The sequence below is a fragment of the Propithecus coquereli genome, unplaced genomic scaffold, assembly GCF_000956105.1.
Source record: "Propithecus coquereli isolate 6110/MARCELLA unplaced genomic scaffold, Pcoq_1.0 Scaffold372, whole genome shotgun sequence".
Lineage (NCBI taxonomy): Eukaryota > Metazoa > Chordata > Mammalia > Primates > Indriidae > Propithecus > Propithecus coquereli.
In genome coordinates this window covers 741342-766600 of record NW_012149419.1, presented here as the reverse complement: position 1 = coordinate 766600, position 25259 = coordinate 741342, and the positions used below count along the sequence as shown (strand labels likewise).

The 25259-nt window shown below is 62.9% G+C and overlaps 1 protein-coding gene across 4 annotated transcripts in view; it reads left to right on the top strand.

Annotated features, from left to right (window-relative positions):
* The window catches only part of PSTPIP1 (proline-serine-threonine phosphatase interacting protein 1), a 37519-nt gene that overhangs the window by 9783 nt on the left and 2477 nt on the right, over window positions 1–25259 (top strand). For 2 of the 4 annotated variants that reach the window (XM_012651876.1, XM_012651875.1), the window contains exons 2-12: window positions 9068–9168; window positions 9512–9586; window positions 16902–16936; window positions 17170–17276; window positions 19401–19463; window positions 20028–20126; window positions 21004–21049; window positions 22052–22131; window positions 22668–22766; window positions 23825–23921; window positions 24432–24522. In XM_012651876.1, the coding sequence (XP_012507330.1) occupies window positions 9068–9168; window positions 9512–9586; window positions 16902–16936; window positions 17170–17276; window positions 19401–19463; window positions 20028–20126; window positions 21004–21049; window positions 22052–22131; window positions 22668–22766; window positions 23825–23921; window positions 24432–24522 (893 nt within the window). Of the gene's footprint in view, window positions 1–9067; window positions 9169–9511; window positions 9587–16901; window positions 16937–17169; window positions 17277–19348; window positions 19464–20027; window positions 20127–21003; window positions 21050–22051; window positions 22132–22667; window positions 22767–23824; window positions 23922–24431; window positions 24523–25259 lie in introns of those variants that run through there. The other 2 variants (XM_012651877.1, XM_012651879.1) reach the window with 2 other exon arrangements.

Genomic DNA, 25259 nt, shown 5'->3' with positions numbered 1-25259 from the left:
CATTACCACACTATTTTGATTACAGTAGCTTTGTAATAAGTTTTAAAATCAAGAAGTGAGAGTCCTCCAACTTTATTCTTCTTTTTCAAGATGATTGTTTTGGCTATTCAGGGTTTCAAGTAAAGGTTCTTGTTTTATAGGTGAGGAAACTGAGGTCTGGGCCTTCCTGGGGTTGCCCAGCCTGGACTGGCCACCAGTCCATGGCAAAATCCCCATTACATTTGCACCCTGGGCACACCTGGGGAGATGCCTGCCTTAGAGGGCCCTGGGTTGTGGGCTTCCCGGGCAGGCCCCTGACCTCCAGCTTCCTTAAGGCCCCACTAGCTCTCGCTCTTCTTCAAGGAGGGCCTGGAGGAAAGGCCTGCAGGCTGGGTCGCCAACCTCCTCAGTGGGTCGGGGGAGGTCCTGCAAAACGGATATTTGCCCTGGCCTTGGCCCGCTTGGACCTGAGAGGCCTTCGAGAATCAGGACTGCTGGCCCTGCACTTCACGGACCACAGCCACTGAGGTAGGAGGGGCTCGCTTCTTGTCATCTCCTGAACATTGCCCTTTGACTTGGACCAACTCTGAGCCCACTCTCCCAGGTATGGGGACCCCAGACTGTGGTGGCGGAAGGGTCCAGAAGGACAACTATGGACGATCTGGGCAAGCAGGGCTGGGGGTAAGCAGAAGTCAGGATCAGTGTCCCGGGAGCTGCAGTGACTGCTAAACAGCCGGTGCGGGGGTCTGCCCAGCACAGGGAATGGGTGGGGTGATGGGGGTATCTCAGTGATGCTCGCTTTGGTGTAGAACAGGATGGAAATTAACCCTGGAACCAAAGAAACAGATGCGACAGATGCCAGGGCCAAGAGAAGACCAGCAGCTGAGACCGGGCCCTGGGTCAGGGCAGGAGAGATCATTAGGCTGCAGGGCTTTCACCCCAGTCCTCGGATAACTCCCACCGCAGAGGGAAGGAGCTTGCACTCTGGAGTCCAGCAGTCTTGGTCTGATTCCTACTGTTGCAGGCTGAGAGCAAAACATTCAACAGTGAAAGGTCCCAGAGAGCACAGGGTTCCCTCGGGCAGCCCGGCTCCCCAGGGCCCAGGCACCTTTCTGTTTAGAACCGTATTTTCCCACAGTGTGGCTCTATGCAGCATGCACTGGGCAAAGCAATTTTCCAGTCCCTAACGCAGAACCCATTACTTGGAGGACACCATCTCTGTCTCTCATTCTGACCTAGGAGCCCAGTGCCCTGCTTTGATTCTGCTACATTCACGAGGTGGCCCTGGTGAGTCCCCCAGCGCTCTGAGCCTCTGGCAGTATGTACTGTAAGCATGGCGGTGTTAACTTGACTTCCGTGGTTAGAGGACTGAGACGTGGAGACGTGCATGTTAACGGCCTAGGGAGGACAGGGAGCCCCACGTGCAGACCCCACTGTGGGTGCAGGAGCCCAGCTAGCCCCAGGCCTGGAGGGCATCTCAGCCGGAGCCCAGGGTCAGCTCCGGGACCGAGAACCTGCTGAGGCCAGCGGAAGAATCCGAGGGGCCTCCAGAGGCTGCAGGGCTCTGTCTCTGCCTTCAGGGAGCGGTGGGGGAGAGCTGCAGCTCCGGGGGCCCGTCTGCCCCCTGAGCAAGCCCCGAGCCCAGGGGAGGCTGCCAGTCCCCACACTGCAGCAGTTCACAGCCGCAAAGCAGGACACCCCACATCAGTCCTGTGGGGGTGCAGGGTCCACATGCTCTCCCCAAATCAGAGATGAAACACTCGAGGCCCAGAGATGGGGAGCAGCTGGTCGAGATGGGTGTCCCAGCTACGGTTCAAACCCAGCTCGTCTTTCTTGGTTACTTTCAGTTCATACGTACTCACCACCACGGCCACTGCTTTTAGGAGCTCATTGTCAGGTGGCCTTTGCTAGGCTCCTACAGGCATCATTGAATATTTCATTTAGTCCTCAGAGCCTCTGAAAGAGGGGCGGTAAGTTCGTCCTGATTTCGCAGAGGAGGCTCGGGAGGGTAAGAGACGCGCCCGACATCACGCAGCCCGTGTGCAGTCCCGGCCGGGACCGGAAGCCAGAGCAGCGCTCCTCCCACACCCCACACCTGGACGTCCTCTCAGGCCAGTGCTCCCTGGGCCGTCCCCTGGCAGGTGACGTGGGAAGGGTGGTGCCTGGGGGGGGTGCCTGGCCCCAGGCCCTGGCTGGCCACTCACAGGCTGGAGCCTGTGCAGCAAGGGGCCCTGTGCGGGCAGCCACGCAGGGCGCGGGCGGTGCCTGTCCTTCCTGTGGAGACAGCCCAGCCTCTCCTGGCTTGCTCCAGGGGTAGTGTCTCCTCCAGGGCTTGGGGTCTGGGGTGGCTCAGTTCCATCCTTCCCTGCATCAGCCACCCCCCGGGTCCCACCGCCTCCCGCCCTCACTTGCATCGCCTCCTACCTCAGCTGCTGCTACGTCCTAGCGAGCCCCCAACCGCCAAGTCAGCTTGGCGGGGGTGGTACGCAGCCGTGTGACCTGGGCAAGTCACCAACCTTGTTGGACCTCAGCTCCTCATCTGTGATACGGGGCAAAAGCAGCATGGAGTTAGAGGTGACCGTGTAGCGAGGCGCTGGCTTCGTGCCCACTGCACCCCGCTAGGCACCCTACCCGCCGGCTCCTTTCCGGAACTTGGAACCTGGCTCTGGTTCTGCCACCTCCTGGGAAGGTCCTGCCCCTGACTCTGCGTGACTTGGCTCCCTTCCGCCTGGCCTCGTGCCACCTTTCAGACACCTGCTCCGTCTCCCCCCGCATCTCTCTCTGCTGCCTTGAACCCGGCTTGGGTGGCAATTTGCAGCCCAGACTGAGGACTCATCCCCACCCTGACCCGCCGGCCTCGTGTTCGGCGCGTTTCGGGCTCATGAGGCGGGAGGAAGGCCCGAGACTGCGGCAGGGCAGCGGGCAGCCCCTCGCAGAAGGGACGGCGGGAAGTGAGGTAGTGGAGACCTTTCCTTCCTCACAATCGAGAGGCTGATCTGAAAGAACTGGGCCGTCAGGCCAGGCAGACCTTGGTGGGAAGCCAGGCCTCCCACACAGTTAGAGCGCCGCCCCCGCTTTCCTCATCTTCGTGGCGGGCAACGGCCGCCTCGTGGCCAGTACCGCCGCGAGAAGACGCCACGCTTACGAGCTCGTGTTGTCCCCACTTGGTGGGGTCCCCGGGGACCCCTGGAAGCTCACAGGACTGTGACGGGGCCGCTGGAGGCTGCAGGCCCCGCCAGCCGGGCCGCGTGGGCGAGGGGCGCGGTGAGGCGGGGCGGCTGCAGGCGGGGCTCCGCGGAGAGCTGGGGCACTCTGCCAACTCCTTTCTAGTCTCAAGCTCCTGTCAGCCTAGCTCAACACAGACCAGCTCGCTTAACCACAAGAATATGCTTTCGTTCTCGGAAAACATAAGTCTGTCTCTGCCTTCTCGGACCTCTTGCTCCAACACCTACCCTGGGCCATCTCGGCAAAGCTGTGAACGACCCCACATTTATATGCTTATACACAGACCCCTCCAGTCCCTGGGCCCGGGGACTCCCAGACGCCAAGCTCCAAGCTCCTATACATCGTCCGGGACTCGAGCCCTCTCTGAGGAATGCCAGACCCAGGTGCTCTCCACCTATTGGAGCGGCGTGCTTGTTCCCATACCTGGGGCCACTTGGCTCTTGGGAAGCCCTTCCTTGTGTTGACCTGGAGTTGGCCTCCCTGTCCCTGCCCATGAGTTCTGGCCTGGGTCTGGAGAAGCCAACCACCCACGTTCCCTCTGTTCCTGATGGCTCCACAGAGAGCTGCAGGTGAGAATGTTCCTCAACATTCTTGCGTGGCTTTGGCTTGGGACCCGTCCTCGTGCACTGCTGCTGCAGGGCGAGCAACCGCTTTGTCCACTGACGTCTCTGGCTATCCATCCACCCGGATCACACTTGAGCGTTGGGCCATTTGCCAACCAGCGGTGGAGATGGGTCCCATTGTGGGGCAGTAACTGCGGGGCAGTGGAGAGTGCCTGGCTGCTGCCCAGGGACTCACCGTCCCTGAGCCTCAGTTTCCTTATCTGTGCAGTGGGGACACTACCTGCCCCGGAGGACCGCTGGAAGCCGCACAGGGACAAGTCTGCCGGGCTTATGGCAAGGTGCCGGGTGAAGAGCTACTGATCTGCAGGCCAGTGGTCTGGTCCCTCCAGGGGCCACTCAGGAACCAGTGGTCACACAGCCACCTGCTCTCGAGGGCCACACTGCGGAGCTTCTCCAGCCCTTCACCCCGCGTGTCTGCGGGCAGCGCTGCGCAGGCCCTGGGTGCTGGGGCCCGGCAGAGAACCAGTCACAGCCACATTCTGCCCTCATGGGACTTGCTTTCCTGAGGGGTTTCCTAACAGTGCTTGTGGTTTGGTTTCTCAGCCCACAGAGACAAGCAGCAGGACACTAGTTGCTAGTAAACTCACGGTGGCAGCCACGCCGGCTGCAGAAGTCCCCGCATAAGCTGGCCTAAGGGAGGGGAGGGCGCGGGCAGGCCCAGCGCCCTGCTGCTCCAAGACGGTTGTCCGAAAGAGCTGGCAGGGCTCCGGGGCTTCTGAAATTAGGGAAGCGAGCCGAGTTTCCCTATTCCATCTCTTCACCCACCAATAAAAGATGACTCCTGAAAAACGTTAAAGGCCAAGTGCGGTGGCTCACGCCTGTAGTCCCAGCACTTTGGGAGACTGAGGTGGGAGGGTCACTTGAGCCCAGGAGTTAGAGGCTGCAGGGAGCTATGATGACACCACTGCACTCCAGCCTGGGTGACAGAGTGAGACCCTGTCTCAAAAAAAAAAAAAAAAAGAAAAAAGAAAGAACAATGGTTAAAAAAAGTGAAGAGTCTATCAACCCAAGAGCATGTCAGACATCATTAGAAAGATTTTCAAGCATGGTGGCAAGCCTTTTACAAAATGGAATTTGAACTTGGTAGGGTGCAAGCAGAGACCTAATTTTTCTTTCTTCTACCTTCCAAACCCTCTGCTGGATCTCGCTCCCCGACCCTGGGCTCAGGCTAGAGCTTTTCCAGTCGTCCTTAGCTGTAACCCAATCCAGTCCACCCTAATGTCAAAATTTCGCTATCATTCAATCAAAGCTCCCCGCCCGTCCCCGCGCAGCTCTGCATGGGAGGCTTCTGATGGGGAAAGAGAAGAGAGCTAGTTTCTTCCCTCGCAGTGTCGTACCCATCCCCCACTGCCAGCTGCTTCTGGGGTCTCCGTGGATGGGGTGGGCTGCGGGGCAGCGGCTCTAAAGGGGAGAAAGGTCTCACTTTCTTGGTGTTGTCACTGGTGACGGTGCCCCTGGGGGGGGCAGGTGTGCATGGGTCACATCTTTCTCTGCTGGGCACCTGGGCAGATTCCTTGGCCACCCTGTCCCCCTGGAGTACCCGGCTGTTCCATCTCTTACAGGCAGCTGCTTCTGGCCCTCCCAGTTGCACCCAACAGACCCCGCACAGTTTCTCTTTGGGGCTCCTCTTGCCTTGCTGGGCCGTTCTCATGGACAGGGAGTTACACGGCAGCTCTCCTTGGCTACCTGGCTACCTGCCACAGCCCCTACTTGGTTCCCAGGTAAACCTGCAGCACCAGTTCTTAGACACGGCAGATGGGAACTGGGACCAAAACCCAGGCCTCTCTCCCTGAGGTTAGAGGCTTAGCTGTCCCCTGATGCACTTTATATCCTGGAGCTCCATGTAAGGGAGCATTTGAAAAAGGTTCTGCTACCTTTTAAGTGGACCTTCTCGAGGGGAATGATGGCTCATGCTTCCCAGCTGGCCACGTGGGGGCGGTGGCGGGCAGGGAGGGGGCAGGGCACGGGGAGCTACCACTTGAACTGCCACCGGGTGACAGGCCCTGAGCTTGGGGCTTTGCAGAGAGGTGAAGCAACGGGAGGTTAAGAGCCGAGATTTGGGCCTGGGACATCGGGCCATCTTGTGTTCACTGTTTTCACCTGTGCGCGCTAGTTCACTGCTTCTCAGATCGGCTCCGTGTGGCAAGAACTATTAGGCCCATTTTCACAGGGAAGGAAACAGAGGCTGAGAAGGGCCGGGGTCAGGGCAGGTCTGAACCCACATCAAGTCTGTCAAATTCCTTCCCTCATCTCAGGCCAGAACGCCCTCTGGCCACAGCCTGCCCTGTTGGGGCCATGCCCCGGAAGGACCTCCCGCCCCCACCTCCTCAATGAGGAACCAGGTCCCAGGAAGGAAAGTGGCTTGCTTCAGGCCCTGGTCTCTGTGGCCTGGCCCCTGCAGCCACCGAGAGTGATCTGGGCAGGAAAGGAGGAAGTCGCGGTAGGGATAGAGGCTGCTTCTCCACCCACCAATGGGGGCATGGTGGGCCCGGGCCAGCTCGTGGGCCTGGAGCAGGGCTCATGCCCAGACCCACCCAGAGGGAGGAAGCTGGGGGCTGTCCCTGGCCAGGACAGGGTATGCAGACCTTCGCTGCACTGCTTTGAGGCTGGCAGGAGCATACTTCCTCCTGTCCTCGGCCTTCCGGAGCACCTCCTCCTGGAGCCCTGGGAGGTGGCCTGGAGCCCAGAGCGGCCGCACACCACGGATGACAAGGGTGGGTCCCACGTCTGGCTTGAGTGGGCCTCCGGGAGTGAGGGACTGTGCCTGCTTGCCACCTGGCACCCCTAGTGCAGGGTGGGTTGTCCCAGGTGCTACATGGCTGGGCCGTGGCCTCTGGCACTTCTCTGACCCAGCCTGGGCACGTGGCTGGCCTCTGGGAATCTACGGTAACCGAATTAAAGCCCAAAACACAGCTTTGATTTGAGGTGGAAAAAATTTGAGTCAACACTTTGAAGGTTTTTTTTAAATCATTTTTTGATATTTCGAAATGGAAGATGGTTACTGGGCTGAGTGCTGTGTGACTGGTGTGGGTATATGGCTTTGGGGACAGGCCAACCTGGGCCCAGATCCCAAATTCTGCCCTTTACCAGCCGAGTGGACTTGGGCGGTCACTTCCCTCTAGGCTTCCCCGCTGCCATCTCCACCCCGGTCTGCGCTGTGCTCGGGAAGGTGACGGCTGTGATGTTCCTGGCGCAGCGTGAGCAGGTGGGCTCCGCAAATGGAGGTTCACAGAGGCCGAGCCCATGGCGGGCTCAGGCGACAGGAGGATATGAGGGGGGAGGCGGCAGGAGGCTATGGTGGCCCCTGGTGCTGGGTGGACCTGCACGCTGGCTGATCGACAGGACGATGGGTTCGTTCATTCCCAACAGCGTCCTGAGCCCAGCTCCCCTGGCTCTGAGCCGCGCGTCGGGACTGATGCCCTTGAGGCAGCGGCGGCGGGTGGACGAGACACAGGCTCGGGAAGGGGTGCAGGGCTGGAGGCGTCGCGAGCAGCCCTGGAGAGTCGGGCACTTCTCGGAACAGCCCGGTCCTTGTGACTGTGGCTCATCCGGCCGGCCACACCCCTGCTGGCACCTCTGTGGCTCTGAGCAGGGGCTGGACAGGATTCTTGAGCCCGCGGCACTTTGGGGACTTAAGCTCCTGGGGACCTGGCCTGCAGGGCCCCTTGCTGCTTCCCGCCTCCTCCAGAATGGCCAACGTAGGTTTGGTTTTACTTCTCTTTCCACTCCGGGGGCCTTGGTAGGACAGAAGGTTCCCCTGCAAGTCAGGGTGGGTGGGGCTGGGCTGCAGTTGGCGTCTGCCTGCTCCGCGTCCTGCAGCCTCTCTCAGTGGCACTGTGGAGGGACAGTTCCCCGGAGAGTCCAGACTCTTGCCCTGGCTCTGTGGCCTCGGACAAGCCCTTCCCTTCTCTGGGCCAGTTTCCCGAGGAGGGAGGGGCACTGGTTCCGGTTCTGGGGTCAGTGACATTTTGACCTGAACATGGCGTCCAGCTCAGAATGACCCTCATGGGGAGGGGAGGGAGGCCGAGGCTCCGGATTTGTTTTTCTTCCCGGCCATCAAGGCTCTGACATGGGGTTCCGGGGGGAAGGCAGAGGATGAGGGGCAGGAAGCTGTGGTCTGCCGGCTGGTGAATGGACAAGTGGCTGCCCACGAAAGACACAGAAATGGAAGTCTGGCCCAGCCTGGCCCGGTGACACCAGCCTGGACATGGAGGTGGATGTCAGCTCCAGGACAGGCTTGTAGGTGTTTGGGGGACAACTGCCTCCTGCTGGGGCCCTGGTTGGCCAGCCAGGGCCCAGACACTCTGCTTGTCACCCTGTGGGCAGCTGAGCCTGGGCTACGTCCTTCTGAGGAATTTCCAGGGGTGCTTATGGCGCCGGGCATGGGCCTGGGCCCGGAGTGTGCTGCAGGACAGTCCTGAGTCTGCCCAGGTGGGCTGGAGCACGCGGCCAGTCGGGACAGTCTATGTCATCTCTCCCCACCATGTCTGATTCTCCTCAGACCGTGAAGAACAACAACGTCTCTTTCTAGAACCTGGCTCAATGCCTCTTCCCGCAGGAAGCTCTCCTTGATTGTGGCTCCACCTCTGCTCCCCACACACCCATAGGTGGCATGCGAGGGGAGGCGTGGGGCAGGGGCAGGAACACAGGCCCTACCTGGGGGACAGGCTAAGTGCGTGTGAGCTTGGAGAGCCCCACCGCCTCTCTGAGCTCGGGGAGCTGGGGTGTGACGTGCATGGTCAGGGGAGCTGGGCTCCTTTCCCCAGCCTCTGAGGCTTTCAGGGGGTCTCTGGGGACAGAAAAGAAGACAGACCAGATGCCAGATCCCAGGGCCGGCCGCGGGCTGCGGTGGCCTGACAAGCTCTGCCTTCCCCTGGAGGGAGCCCGCGTGCCCCCGGAGGGCCGGGAGTGGCGGCCTGGCCTGGGACCTGCTCTCTGGGCCTGGGGGTGTCCCGGGAGACCTCTGCCCCTCTTAGTCCTTGAATACTACCTCCCCGCCCCCGCGCCCGCCAACTTCCCGCACCAGCGCCTCAGACGCACACCCAGAATCCTCTTCCGTTCACTTATGCGCCTGTCACACGCGCGGTTGCGGGGGGACCCCTGTTTGAGGCCCGGGCTGGCATCCCAAGAGCTTGGCCTTGAGGCGGGGAGACGGAGGCAGGAGAGAGGCCTCTCCTGGAGGGGCTGGGGGGTCCCCGCCGGGCCGTGGCCCTCATGCGTCCCTCTGTCCTGTGTCACAGTGCAGGGACTTCACGGCCCACACGGGCTACGAGGTGCTGCTGCAGCGGCTGCTGGACGGCAGGAAGATGTGCAAGGACGTGGAGGAGCTGCTGAGGCAGAGGTGAGCCGGCGGCCGTGGGGACACAGGCGGGGGGCGGCCGCCTCCACTCGGCTCCTCAGGGAGTGGCCGCACGGGCCCATCCCAGACAAGCTGCTGTCGGAGCACCCCCTGCTTCAAAAAGTCCGGGGTACAACTCCCCTGGTTCTCCAGACCTGGACCTCCCAAGGGGGCAAATCACTCGATGGCCTTTCGAAAGTGCCCGTATTTGGCCGACACTTACTTCCAGGAAGGGCTGGGCTTAGCGCTTTCAAGGAGCCATGCCTGCCCCCAGAGGCTCACGGGGGATCTCCGGTTCTGCTGCAGACCTGCAGGGGACCCGGGCCCACCTCTGTGCTTCTTGCAGGGCCCAGGCGGAGGAGCGGTATGGGAAGGAGCTGGTGCAGATCGCGCGGAAGGCGGGCGGCCACACGGAGATCAAGTAAGAGCTTGCAGGCCCTGAGCTTGGCGCCCTCCTCTCCGGGCCTTAGACAGGCTTAGGGCTTCCTGGCGTTGGGTGGACTGGGCAGGGCCAGGGAGGGGCTGCATGCCCACACGGTTGGGGTGTTGGGACCCCCTGGTGCTCAGTTACTGGGCCATCGGGTGGGGCTGGGCTCTGTGGGGGGGAGAAGAGCCAAGGGTCTGAGCAGGGGGACAGCAGAGCCTGCGCCCATCTGGGCGGCCTCACCCAAGTCCTGAGGGGCAGGTGACAGGCCCCCCCGCTGGCTGCCCACGCCCCCCGCATCACCGGCTCAGCCTGGGCTTCCAGGGTGGAGGCGTGGCCAGACACGGGGCCAGGCGGGGCCGCACCTGGGTTCCGGTACCAGCTCCTCACCCGCCAGCCGTGACTCGGGCTGGCCACGGGCACGCAATGTGCCTCATTCCCTCGTCAGCGATGGGACAATGCCACCTTCCTCGGAGGCTTAAGTGGGCTCAGGGACTTAGCGCAGGCCTGGCTCAGAGAGGACGCAACAGGAAATTGCTGCGATGACGCAGCTGGGGGTCTCCCTCCCTGGAGGTCTTGGTGCAGACTGCCGGGTGGGGAAGAAGGGCGAGGGAGACGTTTCAGGGCAGCTGAAGAGCTTTGTAGCACTGGAGTGGCGAGGCTGCTTCAGGGAGGCGCAAACTCGCCCCGGGTGAGGACAGAGCCAGACCGAGGGTCAGATGGGACACTGGACTCCAAGCTCTGACAGGGCTCTGGGAGTCCCCCTCCGATCCTGGGGCCTGAGCCTGCCCCTGCGCTGCTGTAGCAGCCCCTCCCTCCACCTGGTCCCCTGGAGGCCAGGCCTGGGGCGCCCCTGGCTCTGCCCCGAGAGAGGACGTGAGCATGCAACTCTCCAGGGCTCCTAAGACTTGGGGCTCCCTGGCAGAGCCTGCTTCTGACCAGGAGCCCAAACAAACCAGCCAGCCAACCAACCACAGGAAGGGCTAGCAGAAGGCTTAAAAGTGGTGTCAGCCAGGGGAGATTAATGCCCAATGCCCAAAGGGTGCCTGTGTTAGACCAAAAAGTGTGCACACAGCCTGAGGAGTGAGGATGCGTGAGCTCTGGTCCTGGCTCCACCTTTGTGCGCTGTGTGACTGTGGGCAAGTTGCTTCACCTCTCTGAGTGTGTTTCTCATCTGCCCACTCCAGTGGGCTGTTGTGCAGATAAACAAGAACTTGGTCTGAGGGCCTCCCGCGGGCAGGGCTGAGGGCTGGATGCAGGCTGGGCACAGAGCGGGGCTCAGGACGCGGTAAGGAAGGGACGGACGGGGCTGGGGCTGTCCAGTGGCACTGCGGGGCGATGCGTGGGCAGGGGAGGTGTGGGCCGTGTGGGGCGGGGGACATGGCCCCGGAGGAGCCCTGCCTACCTCCGGCCTCCAGGCCTGCTGGAAAAGGAGAGCTGTCCAGAAAGACGGGGCAGCTTGAGGGGGTGCAGGCAGGGCACGAGGATGAGGCACAGGCGGGGGCTGTGAGTCACAGGGGACTGACAGCAGGGAAGGAGAAGCCACTAACAAAAAGCGTGGCGCGGGTGCAGAGCGGGGTGGGCTGCGGGACGGGGAAGGGACGCCGCATCTGGCTCCATGTTTAGAAACAGGAAGTGGCCAGGTGGAGGCTGTGGAGGCCTGACTGGCTTGCCGCGGGACCCTGGGGTCCTCCCCCTCCAAGTCCTGGGTCCCTGCCTGTGAAAGGGGATGTCGTCCCGAGGGGTGCTCTGGGCAGCGACGGGGTGCTCAGCAAGCAGCGGGGTCGTCGGGCATCAGACACACGGGAGGCGCCTGGCTGGCTGCGGGCTGAGGGCCTGGCCGGGCAGCCTAGGCCATTTCCCCTGGGACCAGCCCTCCCTGGCCCAAAGCCACGGGCCCTTGGGGACACCGCACAGGGAGACGGAGGCTGGGAGTCCCTGGAGTGGGGGGCTTGACCCACAGGCAGAGCCTCAGGCTGGGGGCCGGGAGCAGAGTCGGTGTCAGAGGAGGAGCCGGAGCCCGGGCAGGGCGTGCGAGGCCCTCGAAACCACAACAGGAAATACAGAAACAAGGTCCGTGGGGCCGGCAGCCCAGCCACAAAGATTCCCGGGGGTAGGAGGTAGGGGTGGGGCGGGGAGAAGCCAGCACTGGCGGGAGCTCACCCACAGGCTGGGCACCGGAGGAGCAGGGCAGAGCGGCTGCGGTGCGCTGGGCAGGGGCGCGCCGAGGAGGGGCGGGTGTTCCTGCCAGGGGACCGGCGTGGGCAGAGGAGGGCAAGCGCAGGGCGTGTTCAGAGCCAGTGAGTGCCGGGGCAGGAGTTGAACCCATCCCGGCTCCCCTGCTGCCTCTTTAGGGCCGCGTCCCATGTAGCTGCCACCTCAGTCTACTGCACACAGTGGGTGCATAATAAGTGTTGCTGTTGACCCAGCTGCAGACGTGGCAAGGCCATTTGGTTGTTCCTTTCTTTAACTGGGGGCCAAGCACCCATCGTCCACTCACTGAGCCAGCAAGCATTTACTGAACACCTACTGTGTGCCATGCCCTAGACCGAGTTGGGCGGATTTAAGAATTAAAATAAAGTATAATGAAGGGCCCCACCACCCTGGAGCCAGAGTCTAGCACACTGAGGGTGACTTCATTCTCCTCCTTAGTCCTTTGCATCAGAGCCTCTCTTCAGGGCTCTCATGCCCCACCTCCTCCAGGAAGCCCTCCCAGACTTCCCGTCTTGCCTCGCTGTCAGAGTCTTGGCTTAGACCAGGTCACCCCTCCCACACCAACCTGGTGGGCTCTTTGCAGGAAGCACAAGAGGTGGTCATGGCACCTGCGTCGTCTCTTCATCTTAGAGGCTGGCAGGGAGTGTGTGTTGGCCCTTGGGAAAGGTGGCCTTGCTGTTTAGCGTGGGGAGCTGGTGGCCCCCCTCTGGGTGGGGAAAGCCCCCGGCCTCCCTGTGGCCCACGGCTGCCTCAGGTCCATGGGATGCTCGTTCTCAGGCCCTTGCAGGGTGGGCGTTAGGCTGGGGTGGAAAGGCGGGCGGTGGGGCTTAAGTGACCCCATAAATAGCCAGCGAGCACCGAGAGGGCGGAGCTGGTCAGACTCTGCTGCCTAAAGATGCCACATTTCTGTCATCCCCTGACCTCAACCCAGCCAGGAGCCTTGCTCAGGCCTGGAGGCTCAGGCCACATGGATTAAAGGGAGGTCACTCTCGCCCCAAAGTGGTTTGTGGCACACACCTGCTCCACACGTAACTCAGCAAGCCTCTGCCGGGCAGGGGCCGCGGAGGATGCGCAAATGAGGTCTGGTCCCCAAACTCCAGGGACCCCCACGGCTCTTTCAAGCCATTCGAAAGACGGGTCGGCACTGGCAGGGAGCTGACATCACACAGCCAGGCTGCGGAGAGCCCCTGGCACTCCTTCCGGCCTCCGGGCCCTGGCTCTCTCCCTGCCGCCCAATCCGACCGCCCTCAAGGTCTGCCCAGAACACTGCCGCACAGCAGGCTGTCGCCGCCTCCCCCGCACCGCTCCCACCCGGCAGGGGGACGCTGCACCCCAGGGGTTCAGGAAACAGAGGAGTGGAGGCGGCAGGGCGGGCCAGCCCCTCGTGAGCCTGTCTGCAGTTACTAGCGGTGAGCAAGGACAGCCCCCGAGGGGCGCAGGTTTGAATCCTCTCGTCCCTGCCACACCCCCACTTGTCACAGACCTACGCTGCTGTGGTCTCCCTGTCAGAGGAGATTCTGTCTCATCATCTCCCTTCCTCTGAGCTCAGAGAAGACAAAGACGTCCTTGAGGATGTCTGTGGGAGGGACACGGCCCTGCTCCTGCCAGGTGTCCCCTGACACCAGTTCACGTGGGCCCAGCCTGGTGGTGAGAGGCCCACTCCCGTCAGCTGGGAGGCACAAGCCTCCTGGCAGGCACAAGCCTCCTGGCAGGCAGGCGAGCAGGGGACAGGGATGCCGAAGCAGGGGCCCGAGGCAGCGGGGGGAGGGAGTCTAAGGAGGAGACATTTACACTGGAAGCCTGGGCTGTGTTCGAGCACAGAACTCAGGCTGAGCTTCCTGAAAGTCCCCTCAAAAAGGGCAATAGGATAAGTGACAGGCGAGGGCACCGGTGACATATAGCAGGAGGCAAAGGCCTGCATGGAGACCCCATCCTCGACATGCGATGGAGACAGGAGATCCTGGCGGTTTCCCTGCACAGCCAGGCGGAGGGAGTGGGCGTGACAGAAAAGCTAAGAGAAACCATCGTCGCTGGGCCTCACGGGCAGAGAGACTTCCAGTGGTCCCAGATCCTCCCTGAGACCAGTGCGAGGCCATTCGCCTCCAGAGTGTCTCCGCCCACCCACAGCGGCTGCCTCGCCCTCACGCACCGAGCTGCCTCCCTGCAAGTGTGGGGCCAAGGCGAGCGAGTGCCCCGCGTGTGAGCCGCGGTGTCGGCCTGCAGGTGCCGCCCGGAACGGGGCGCCGGGGCAGCGAGGCCTGCAGCGCAGAGCGGAGCCGAGGTCCTGCCCGCTGTCCCGGCAGAGCCAGCACCAGCATCTGTGCAGCCCCCAAGACCAAGCCAGGTTTGTGGGGACAGTTCAAGGCGAACACACACTGCCACCGTCGAGACTGTCCCAGGGTTGGGGGCAGAGGCCGGATGTCCACCGGGCAGTGCGTGGGTTGAGGCAGGCTCCAGCCTCCAGGCAGGGGCTGCGGAAAGGGCCAGAGGCTCCCAGAGGCTGATTCCTTACCGCTGCCCTGGGCCCGAGCCCACAGGCCAAGGAGGGTGGCACACAGGTGGGCTGGGCGTTGAGAAAGCCTCAGTATTTATGGAGTGTCGAGTTTGTCACTCTGGGCTATGAGGCTGGGGACAAAAGGGCGGAGAACCAGGCATGGCCCCCGTCCTCACAAGCTCACAGTTCAGCGGTGTGACAGACATCCCATGGGTCTGCCACGGCGACATCAGTGACAAGTGCTCAGAGGGGGCAGAAAGGGTGCCAGGCCAAGATGCCCTAATGGGGATTAGCAGGTGTGAAGGCCCTGGAAGAAGGAGCCTGGCATGGCAGGTGGAGGGAACGGGGCGAGGGGCTGACAGGTGGGAAGTGAGGGAGGGGCTGGGGCAGAGGGTGGGTGGCGGCGGGTGAGAGGCTGACCTGAGACCGAGGAGAGCGAAGAGAAGGTGGTGGCATGGAGAGGGAGGGACAGAGCCCAGGCTGACTCCGGGTTTGTGGCACCCACAACTGGTGGGCAGTGGCGTCTCTGCGGAGAGGGAGCCCTGCGGGGGAGCGGGTGTGTGGGCCGGCCGCGTCCAGCGCTGGAGGCACCTGTGGGCTGAGAGACCCAGCTCCGGGGAGGGGTCTGGTGTGTGTGAGGGCTGGGAGGGGGGCGAGGGGGCCACACTGAACCCGGAGGGGCCCCAACCACGATGGGGGACCACGCCAAGAGGCGAGAGTGCCGGGAAGCAGAGGGATTGCAGGTATATTCGCTGGTGAGGAGTCAGAGTCCCCGCCTGCCAAGGGAGGGGTGTCACCACGCAGCCACCCCCTCCTTCCTGTTAAGCAGCAGAGGCCTGGCCTTGACCAGGTCTCACCTGGCTCCACCTCCTACCAGCTGGGTGGCCATGGGGCAGTTTCTTCACCTGTCTGACCCTCATTTTTCCATCTGTAAAATGGGGATAATAAGATACTTTCACTTGCAGAGTTGTGGAGGTGAAGTGATTTGGGACGGCAGTTCTCCCACCCGCAAGCACTAATCAGCCAGCAGCACCCGGAGGCTGGTTAAACACGGGGGGCTCCCTCCCGCCCTCCGCCCCAGGCTCGGCTGGACCAGGCGGAGCCTGAGAACCGGCTTCTGACAGGAGCCCAGGTGATGCGGGCGCTCGGGACCTCGCTGCGAGACTTCCAGTTGGGGCGGCCCGCCGCTCCGCTGGGCCGGCTGTCCAGCGAGGGCCCGGGAAGCCGGCCTCGTGCAGGCCGCGGGCGCAGCAAGGCCGGCGGCCACCCGGCGGCGGGGACGTGTCGCAGGCTCTGCACACGCGGCTGCGGAGCCACGGCCACAGGCCTCGCCGCTGGGTGCGACGCCGACACCGGGAGCCTGGTGCACTCCGGGCGAGGTTTCCCGCCTGCCTCGGCTGAGCGGAGTGCGGGCGCCGCAGCATCACCCGCACCCTTGCTTCCCGGGGTGCAAATGCAGCCCGGCCTCAGGCTGCCCCGTGCCGCCGCGGCCCCTCTGCCCGGACCCGCGCCGCACCCAGAGTCTGCTCCTCGCCTTGGGCCGCGCTGAGGGTGGGCAGGGAGCCTGCCTGATCAGAGGGACACGCCCCAGCCTTCAGCTGGAGCACACTGGGGGGACAGCTCATGTCAGGGTGCAGGGACCTGGGGACGCCCCAGACTGGCGGGGTGTGCAGAGGTGTTCGGGGGAGGGTTGCGCAACAGCAGCAACCTTTGTAAAGTGCCCAGGCGCACCAGGGTCCTGATAGAGGCGCTTCATACGTGTAAACTCATTTAATCCTCACAACCATTCTGTTTGTGCTATTATCCTCATTTTACAGAAGGGAGGTCTGAGCACAGAGAGGTGAAGTAACTTGCCCAAGCTCACACAGTGAGTGGCACAGCGTGGATTGAATCCAGGCCATAGAATGCCCAGTTCAATTCTAATTTCAGATGAACAACAAATACTTTAAAAATGAATGGATGTTTCACATATTACATGGGGTATACTTATATCCAAAAAATACTTGTTCATCTGAAATTCAAATTAAACTGGGTGTCTTGTATTTTTATTTGCGCTCATCTGGCAACCCTGCCCCCTAGGGTGTCATCCCCGCCACCCGTGCCCGTGCCAGTGTCTCTCCTTCCCTCTCCCCTGGAGCAGACAGCACCCACAGCTCTCACCTCTGCGCCCCTGCCTGCCCCTCCGGCCTCTCACCCAGCTTCCCCCAAAGGCCCTCCCGGCCACCTGCTGAAAGCCAGGTCTGGCCCCTGCCCCCTGCTGCTTCAGACTCATCCCGGGGTGCTGGGTACCTGGGAAGGAGGAGAGGGGCCCCGAAGACGGTGCCCTCTTCTCTGAGAATGTGACCAGGAGCGGAGGCAGGGCATCGATACCTCCCTCTTCTGCCACAGTGGAGAGGTTTGATTGCTTTGCAATTCCAAAAAGGGAGCTTTGCCTTCCAGAAATCCTTGCTTTGGGCCCCAGTGGATGGTCACTGTCTGGCTAGAGGGTCCCTTGGGTCTAGAATGACCCATGGTCTTCCCACCAAAATAAAAGTACCCAGGGCCAGCCAGGACTGCAGGTTCATGCTGTGCCCTCCTGCTGACCCAGACCGCCATGTTTTGCAGCTCTCTGAGGGCGTCCTTTGACTCCTTGAAGCAACGTAAGTCCTGAAGTTCCCCCACCCTGAGCTGCAGGGTGACGAGATCTCCCGGGGTGGAATCCGGCCGGAGGGTGAGCTCAGGCTTCGGCCCAGCTTTGCACAGGAGCTGCGAGGCTGGCAGAGGGTTTGGGGGGCAGAGCGTGGGTGTGGGCTGGTCCAGGCAGGGGGAGTGGTGGGTGGCTAAGGACCATCAGGTGTGACGTTGGGGACCAACGTCCACACTCTGTCCCCAGAAATGGAGAATGTGGGCAGCTCACACATCCAGCTGGCCCTGACCCTGCGGGAGGAGCTGCGCAGCCTGGAGGAGTTCCGGGAGAGGCAGAAGGAGCAGAGGAAGAAGGTGAGGCGGGTGCTGGGGTGAGAGCGCAGCTCCCCCCTCCCTGGCCCAGGCTGTGTCGGTCACTGTGGGGCTGGGGGACCGGCCCTTTGGCAGAGCCGGTGGGAGGAGGTGGGGGTACAGCACCCCAAGCTTGGGGGCTCAAGGGTGATCTGAAGGGAAGGGAGGGTATGGCGGAGGCCTGGCTGCTGGCACCAGGCATCAGCTCTCAGCCTGGCAGCCCCGCTGAGGGTCCTTCCCTCGAGCTGCCTCACGCCAGGGAAGAGGAAAGACACTGGTCTTTTGGATGTGCTACTGCCACACACTGTAGAGGGTCCGTGGCAAGCTGGGGGGTCCAGAGGAGGCTGTGTGAGTTGGGAGGGGTCGCTGGAAACTGGTCCCGAGCCCAAGGGCCAGGGCTGTGTGTCCTGGAGAAAGGCAGACTGGGGCCAGTCACTGCAGCACGGCCCATGGCGGAGGGGCAGGCACGTCGCAGGCGCGGGAGTGCCAGGCACGGCTTAGCAGGCAGACTCTCCGTGGCGCGCAGGGCGTGGCTGTCCCTAGACAGTCACTGCATGGAAGGTCCCCGTCACGGGGGTGTGCAAGCAGAGGCTGACGGGTACTTGGCTGCAGGGCTGGGGAGGAGAGTGCCTGAGGCTCTGATTGGCTGAGTACCCTGGGAGGGCAGCAGATGCAGGCTGGCCTGGCGGGTGGGCGTGGCCCCGTGGGGACAGGGGCTCGGCCTCCCAGAGGCTCAGTGATGAGGGCGGTGCCCTGAATAGGGTGGGAGAGGCCAGCACACAGAAATGCTTCTTGCTGGGGAGAAGGAGCTTCGTAAGGTGTCCGAAGCACTGAAGATGAGCTGCCGAGGGGAAGAAGGCTCCACCTGGGGGCTGGGGCCAGGCTGGGCCTGGGCATCTTGGCCAAGCCACTTCCCTGCTCTATGCCTCAGGTTCCCTCTTGCAGGATGGGACACCTATGCCCACCTCCCAACCTTCGGGAACAGCCCAGAGCCAGACACGCCTCAGCCTTCACACACAGGGCTGCGGCTCTGCCCAGTGGCTCTGGTGGCAGAAACGTGGCCAGCTGCACATCCTGTGTGCTCGTGCGGCCAGCTGGGGTCTTAGCCTTCCCAGAGTCTAAATGTGGGTTCCTGAGCAGACAAAAAGCCATCCCTAGCAGCTGGCCCAGCCTTGAGGTGCTGAAAGGGGTGACCTGTCTGTGCCAGAGGCTGCCCACAGAGTGCCCGCTGCAGCGGCGAGGCCCTGGCCCCGCTATTCTGAGCTCTCCTGTGGCCAGAGGGGCTGCGACGTCTGCAAAGGCTGTTTTAGACAGAACAACTCCTTCCCCTGTGACCAGGGCCCCGCAGGCAAGCGCTGTGACGAGTGTGCAGGGCGCCCGTCTGGGCCTGCGTACGTGTGCACAGCAGAGCACGGGCACAGGTGTGTACATGCCTGAGAGCACGTGTCCTCGCCCGGCCGTGTGCCTGTGCGTGTTTGGGTGCGTGCCTGGGCCTCTGTAGGCTCCCAGCTGGCACAGACCCCCTGGGACTCCAGGCACAAGCTGGCTCTAGCCCAGTGCCACTGCTTTCCTAGTTCTCCTCCTGCCTTGCGGTCCAGTCTGTCGCGGCTCTTTCAGCCTCTCTGTGTGAACAAGAAGCCTGGGAGGTGGGGCGCGGTGGCCACTGTACCCACATGTGGCTGTGGTCAGCTGGGCAGCAGCTGCAGCGTGTGCCGGTGACAGCGACGGGGGGTCTGCACAGGAAACCCGTGCGTGCGCTTCTGAGCGTGTTCACGTGGGCTCTGCACGCGTGTGCCAGGGTGTGCGCACGGTGCGCGAGAGCTGTGATGTGTGCAGAGGCTTGTGAATGAAGGAGGAAGGACCGCGTGTGCGCATGTGTGGGTGCGAATTCCCAGCCAGGAGCTGCCCCGAGGACCCGACGCGGATACCCACGCCCTGGGCTTCTCTTTAGTCTTCCACTCTGAGGGTGACTGTGAAGGAACAGGCTCCGGGAGAGGGAGGACATCCCGTCACCACCCCCTGGGCCGGGAGGGGTGCTGTGCCTCATCCCAGGGACACCCATCCTCTTGGCCTAGGGGAGTGTCCTGAGGCTGCGGCCCCCAGCTCAGAGCCTCCTGTCCCCTGCAGTACGAGGCCGTCATGGACCGTGTCCAGAAGAGCAAGCTGTCACTCTACAAGAAGGCCATGGAGGTGAGCAAGGGGCCGGGGGGTGTCTCCTCAGGCGAGGCGCAGCGGGAATCCGGTGTGGTCCCTGCTTGGGCATCCGCGACAGGCTCGCCTCAGACTTCTGTCTAGCACACGGCCCGGCCTGCACTGGGCTCCACAGCCCAAGTGGGTGGGCCTGGGTGCTGCCCTTGGGGGGCTCCTGACTGAAGGACAGACGGACAGTCCCATGCAGTGGCCCATGGCTGATCCCACTGTCGGCTGGGGACTCCGGGGCAGAGGGAGCACAGGCACCCTCCAGCCGCGTCTGTGGGACGCTGGGCGGCACGTGCAGGGGCGTGGCGTTGCCAAAGGCCGCACCCCCAGAAGGCCAGGGCAGGACCACAGTGGCCGCAGCAGGAAGGGGCCTGGAGCAAGGCTGCCAGCAGCCACCAGCACTCGGGACCCCAGACCCCTGTCCCTGGGGGGGTTGCCCTGGCCCCCCCCCCGGCCCCGGGAAGGGGAAAGGGGGGGTTGGGTTCGGGGGGCCTCACTCCAGGGGACCACAGAGCAGGACTGTGCGGCCCCCGAGTCACACCCTCCACACCCCAGTGCAAGAAGACTTACGAGCAGAGGTGCCGGGACGCGGATGACGCGGAGCAGGCCTTTGAGCGCGTTAGTGCCAGTGGCCACCAGAAGCAGACGGAGAAGGTGTGTGGATCACGGGGCCATGTGGTGTCACCCAGGGCCGGGGTGGGGAGGGGAGGCAGGAGAGGGGTGCTGTAGACACCCCCAGGCAGGGTCCGCAGCTGAGATGTGCCGGCTGCTCTCCCTCGCTGACCTCGGCTTCTGTGCGGCGGGTTTCCTAGACTGTCAGGGCGTGGACAGATGGGGCAGCCTCACCTCCTTTGCCATCTCCGGCCTCCGCCCGGGACCCAGTTCTCAGACAGGCCCACGTGGCCCAGGGCCATGAGAGCAGACGCTAACCTCACACAGCCTTGTAGAGGGGCTCGGTAGGCCCATGTCACAGAGGAGAAACTGAGGCCCAGAGACGTAAGTGACTTGCCCAAAGTCTCAGAGCTAGGAAGCAGCAGAGAAAGGATCAAACCCAGGTGGCCCAGAGCCCAGGCTCTTGACTGCTGTGGCCTCTGGGCCACAGTGGGGGTGTCAGAGCTACCAGGACCCAAGACACATGTCACCCACTACGTAGACAGGAAAGCTGAGGCCCAGAGAGGGTGGGGACTTGAGGGTGAGTTGGGGGCCAGTCAGGGGCCCAAGTCCCAGCCGGTGGGTTCAGCAGTGGTCACAGGGGCCAGGCCTGGCCCTGGTCCCCACTTCTCCCGCTCTGGGACCTCCTGTCTACTTCTCATGTGTACCTACATGGGCTGGAGGTTTCTGGGTTTATGGGAACCAGCCTGTGGTCCTTTGCGGGGTGATGTTGCTAGTAAATGATGGAATTTGCTCACAGCGGTCACTGAGTGTCCCACTGGGTGGCCGGGAAAGATGTGACAGAGTCACTCCAAAGTCGCCCTGGGGGCTGTGGCTGCCGGGGGCGGGGCTCAGGGCTGCTGTCCCTCTGTCTCCCCAGAGCCAGAACAAAGCCAAGCAGTGCAGGGACGCGGCCACGGAGGCAGGTACGTGGGCCCCAGCTGCCTCCCCAGACCAGGGTGGTGACCTGGACAGTCCTCCCCACCACAGGACTCCCTCACCCTGGGACACACCCCCATGTGGCCACACACAGTCACAAGATGTCACTCTCATCCTGTACTTGTGCGATTAGACACATTTGTGTTCTCCCATTTGCTGAGACTGCTCTTGGCACTTTGCATGTTTGACCCTGACAACAATGCTACCACGTGGCTGCTGCCATCATCCTCTTTTTAACAGATGAGGAAACTGAGGCACAAGAAGGTTAAGTACTTGCCCAACTTTACACAGCCAGTGAGTGGTGGTGACTGCGTGTGACCCAGGCCATCTGGCCGCAGAGCCCCAGACTCGCATGGCCACATTCACGGGAGACAGACCCACGCTGTCTCTCTCACACACGTACACACATGCTCACATGCTTAGGCACACATGTGCACACATGCGCGCACACGGTCTTCTCTGGGCCTCTGTCCTTCACCTGATGCTGGAATCCCCCAGCACCCCTGTGCCTGCCGGCATCCCTCCCAGGACAGAGCGCTCACCCTCCTGCTTCCCTGGGAAGCTCTCTCCCTTCTGCTCTGCCTCTCCCACCACCCAGCTGCTCCCTAGGCTCGGGGACAGGTGACTCCCAGAGATCTGGTGACAGGGGCCATGATCCAAGTCTGCTGGGCTCCGCCCCTCCTCCAGGGCACAGCCACCCTCTCTGAGCCCACTTCCCAGCTGAGGGCAAAGATGGCAATGGCCTGGATGCTTAACTTGCGAGTACGAGGCGCCACTCCAGCCCTTCAGCCGCTCGAAGCACAGAGGGGGAACTAAGAGTCACCCGAAAAGAGCAGTGCAGAGTGGGCAGCCCTGACGATCGTTCAGATGAGGCCCCACCAGCAGCCAGGGCAGGTCCCCCTGGGAGGTGGGGCTGCCGGGGGAGGGGCCCCTCAGGAGCAAAGCAGTGGAGGGGCTCGTGCCACTCCCTGGGGCCACTGTGCTTGCAGAGCGGGTGTACAGGCAAAGCACCGAGCAGCTGGAGAAGGTGCGGGGCGAGTGGGAGCAGGAGCACAGGACCACCTGTGAGGTGAGTTACCTGGCGTGGAGGTCAGTTTCCCCAGGTGCAGAACAGGAGACCCCCATCCCCGCTGTGGCTGCTTCACGGGACAAACGAGGCAGTGGGGCGCGGGTATCGTTCACCCTCCATCCGCTCGTCCACGCATTCGCCAGGCACTGGCTGGGTACTGCCCCAGGGCGCTCCCTGCCTGGCTTTGGGCCTTCTTCAACCCTTTTTGCCGAAACCAAAACTGAGGCTCAGCCAAAACCTGCATCTTCTCTGGGCCCTGCTGACGAACAGGGCTCTGGACTCTGGGTCCTGCGCTCCTCTCGCTCCCCCCCGCCTCCCGGCTCTTCCAGTGAGTGCCGGAGCCTGGAGCCGCTGCAGCAGCAATGCCCGGGCTGCTCTGCCCCTCCCAGCAGCCTCAGGGTGGGCACAGAAGTGGGTGGGGACCCAGAGGAAGGTCTCTCCTTTAGACTTGGCTGTCAGCCTGAGCTGGGAGTGGGGTCCAGCCTGGCCTGGCTCTGCAGCCCCCTCCTCACTTCTCACCTCGCTCCCGCCCCCAGGCCTTCCAGCTGCAGGAGTTTGACCGGCTGACCATTCTCCGCAACGCGCTGTGGGTGCACTGCAACCAGCTGTCCATGCAGTGCGTCAAGGACGACGAGGTGGGACTGAGGGCATTGGTGGGGGTGGTGAGGAGAGAGCAGCCTCTGGGCGGCAGCATGCCCAGGTCCATCTGAGTCAGTCAACGAACACCTAGTTCTCTGTGGTCCAAGCCTGGCCCTTGGGCTCTCAGGGCCTCAGCAGCTCAGCCTCTGCTCCCAGCAGCCCAGGACAGGGAGGTCAGTACTGCACAGGGCCACAGCTGCTCTGCCCGAAGACTGTGCTTTGGTGGTTACCCTGGCACGTCCCCACGCCCCCACTCCAAAGCCACAGAGCACCAGCTCCCTCTGCCAGGCTAGGGAGGGTAGGGAAACACAGCCCCTCAGAGGTTTGCAGAGGGGCCAGTGGACCCTGGCTGGCTCTGCCCCAGGCCTGGTGATGGCAGGAGGCTTGGCCTCCTCTGCTCTCGCCTTCTCCAAGGTGTCCTAGTTTCTTCCCTACTGAGCCCAAGCTGCCTGGCAGGGAGGGGCCGCCACCTTCCACCAGGGGCCCTGACCGCTGTTAGTGCAGCCCCAGAGCCAGGAGCTCTCTCTCGGGGAGGCCCTGACTCCTCCTGCCCCGTGGCCTGTGGGCATTTCATTTTTGTTGTCGTCGTTAGTTTGTTTTTGTCCGAATGACTTGAGCCCAACTGCTGGCCTCCTCGTGGCAGAGGAGAGTGTGGGCTCTGGATCCAAAGCCCATTGCGCTGCGCTCTTTTTCTGTGACCTTGGGCAAGTTGCTTTCTCCTGAGCTTCCTCATTTATAAAATGGGGAAAATGGTGTCTACCTGGAGGACAGGTGTGAGTTAAGTCTCTTGCATGGGACCTTGAGCACAGAAGGGACAAAAGGTGTTCAGGAAACAGGAAGCTGTCAGCCAGGGCTCTGACCCCTCAGCCGGCCTGGGGCGGTTACACCCCAGGTCCCAAATTACAGGTGCTGAGATGTGCACAAAAAGCCCGAGAGGAGGCTGGTGGGGTGGCCACTGCTGGCTGGAGTTCAGACCCAGAGGGGCAGGGCCTCGACAGGGGTGGGCATCGGGGTGCGGCCTGGCCCCACAGCCTCTGCTCCCTCCTGCCCCCAGCTCTATGAGGAAGTGCGGCTGACGCTGGAGGGCTGCCGGGTGGACGCCGACATTGACAGCTTCATCCAGGCCAAGGGCACGGGCACCGAGCCCCCGGGTGAGGCCCAGCCTGCGGGTAGCCTGGGTACAGGCCTGGCTGGCCCTGGAAGGGCCCTGAGCCTCGAGTGCCAGGACAGGGCTCGGGCAGCTCACAGCTGCCTTCTGGGTGGAAGAGTCTTGGCCAGACCCAGGGAGGGGTCAGGGACAGGACCCCTGCCTGGGTCCCTGGACTGCTGCCTCCCCCAAGGCAAAACACAGCAGAGCTAGGTGCACTATGCACTCAGAAGAGGATGGGAGGTTAGAGGTGGGGAACCTCCCACAGCCCCCACCCCCAGTCTGTTTGGTCCCACTAAATTGTGAGTGCAGAACATTCGCTCTGGCACCCACAGTGGGATCTCTTGGGGGAGTGAGACAGGCACCGCCACAACCACCGGGATGGGCCAGGGCCAGAGTGGGAAAGTGGACCCCCTGTCTGGTCTCTGGGGAGGGACTGGCTGGGTGTTGGGGGCACAGGTCCTGCCTGCCCTGCCCTAGGCTGCCCTGGGCCTCACAGGCTTGCTGTCCACAGCGCCGGTGCCCTTCCAGAACTACTACGACCGGGAGGTCACCCCGTCATCCGGCAGCCCTGGCGTGCCACCGTCCTGTGGCATGATGAAGAGGTGAGACACCCCGTGCATGATGGCTGGCCAGGAAGCAGGCGCTGGGACGGGCCAGGAAGTGGCATCTGTGGAGCACCTGCTGTGCCTGGTGGCCTGTTCAGGTGCTGGGCACTCTAAGGAGACAAGATAGGCTCAGTCCAGTCTCCAGGAACCTTGAGCCCAAGGGGACCCCAGCATTAAACAAATAACCACACCCCAGTTATTCACCAGTGACTGCTCCGAACTCTGGGGGGGGTCCCATGCCGCTTCCTTGTACCTTAGGCCCCGCTGCTAGCCTGGGCTGCTGCCGCGGACTGTCCCGCTGCAGTGGCAATGCCCCCGCTGGCGCGGCACCCGGCGCAGAGGAGCAGGAGCCCCAGCCAGTGCGTGTGGGGACTTCTTCGGGCTTCTCCAGGGCCCATTCCCTGGCCTGGCTGCAGTCAAGTGCCAAGGTCCTACCTAGCGCAGTGCCCCAGTGTGTGGCCTGGGCAGGTCACTCGCACTCTCTAGGGCCAGGGCCCCTGAGTGTTGGGGTCTGACTCAGAACCTAAACACCCTCCTGGTTGAGGCCGTGGGTGATGACGCTGGCAGCCCACTGGGGGCGCTATACCCTGCTCAGGGAGCCCCCGTAGCAAGGGCTCTGAGCAGGCCTATGCCCTGTCTGTGGGTCCATGTGGTGCCTGTGCCCCACCCCCACCCCCGCTGCTCCTATCTCCAGCCAGCCTTCAACAAAGAAGGCCCTACCTTGGGAGGCAGGG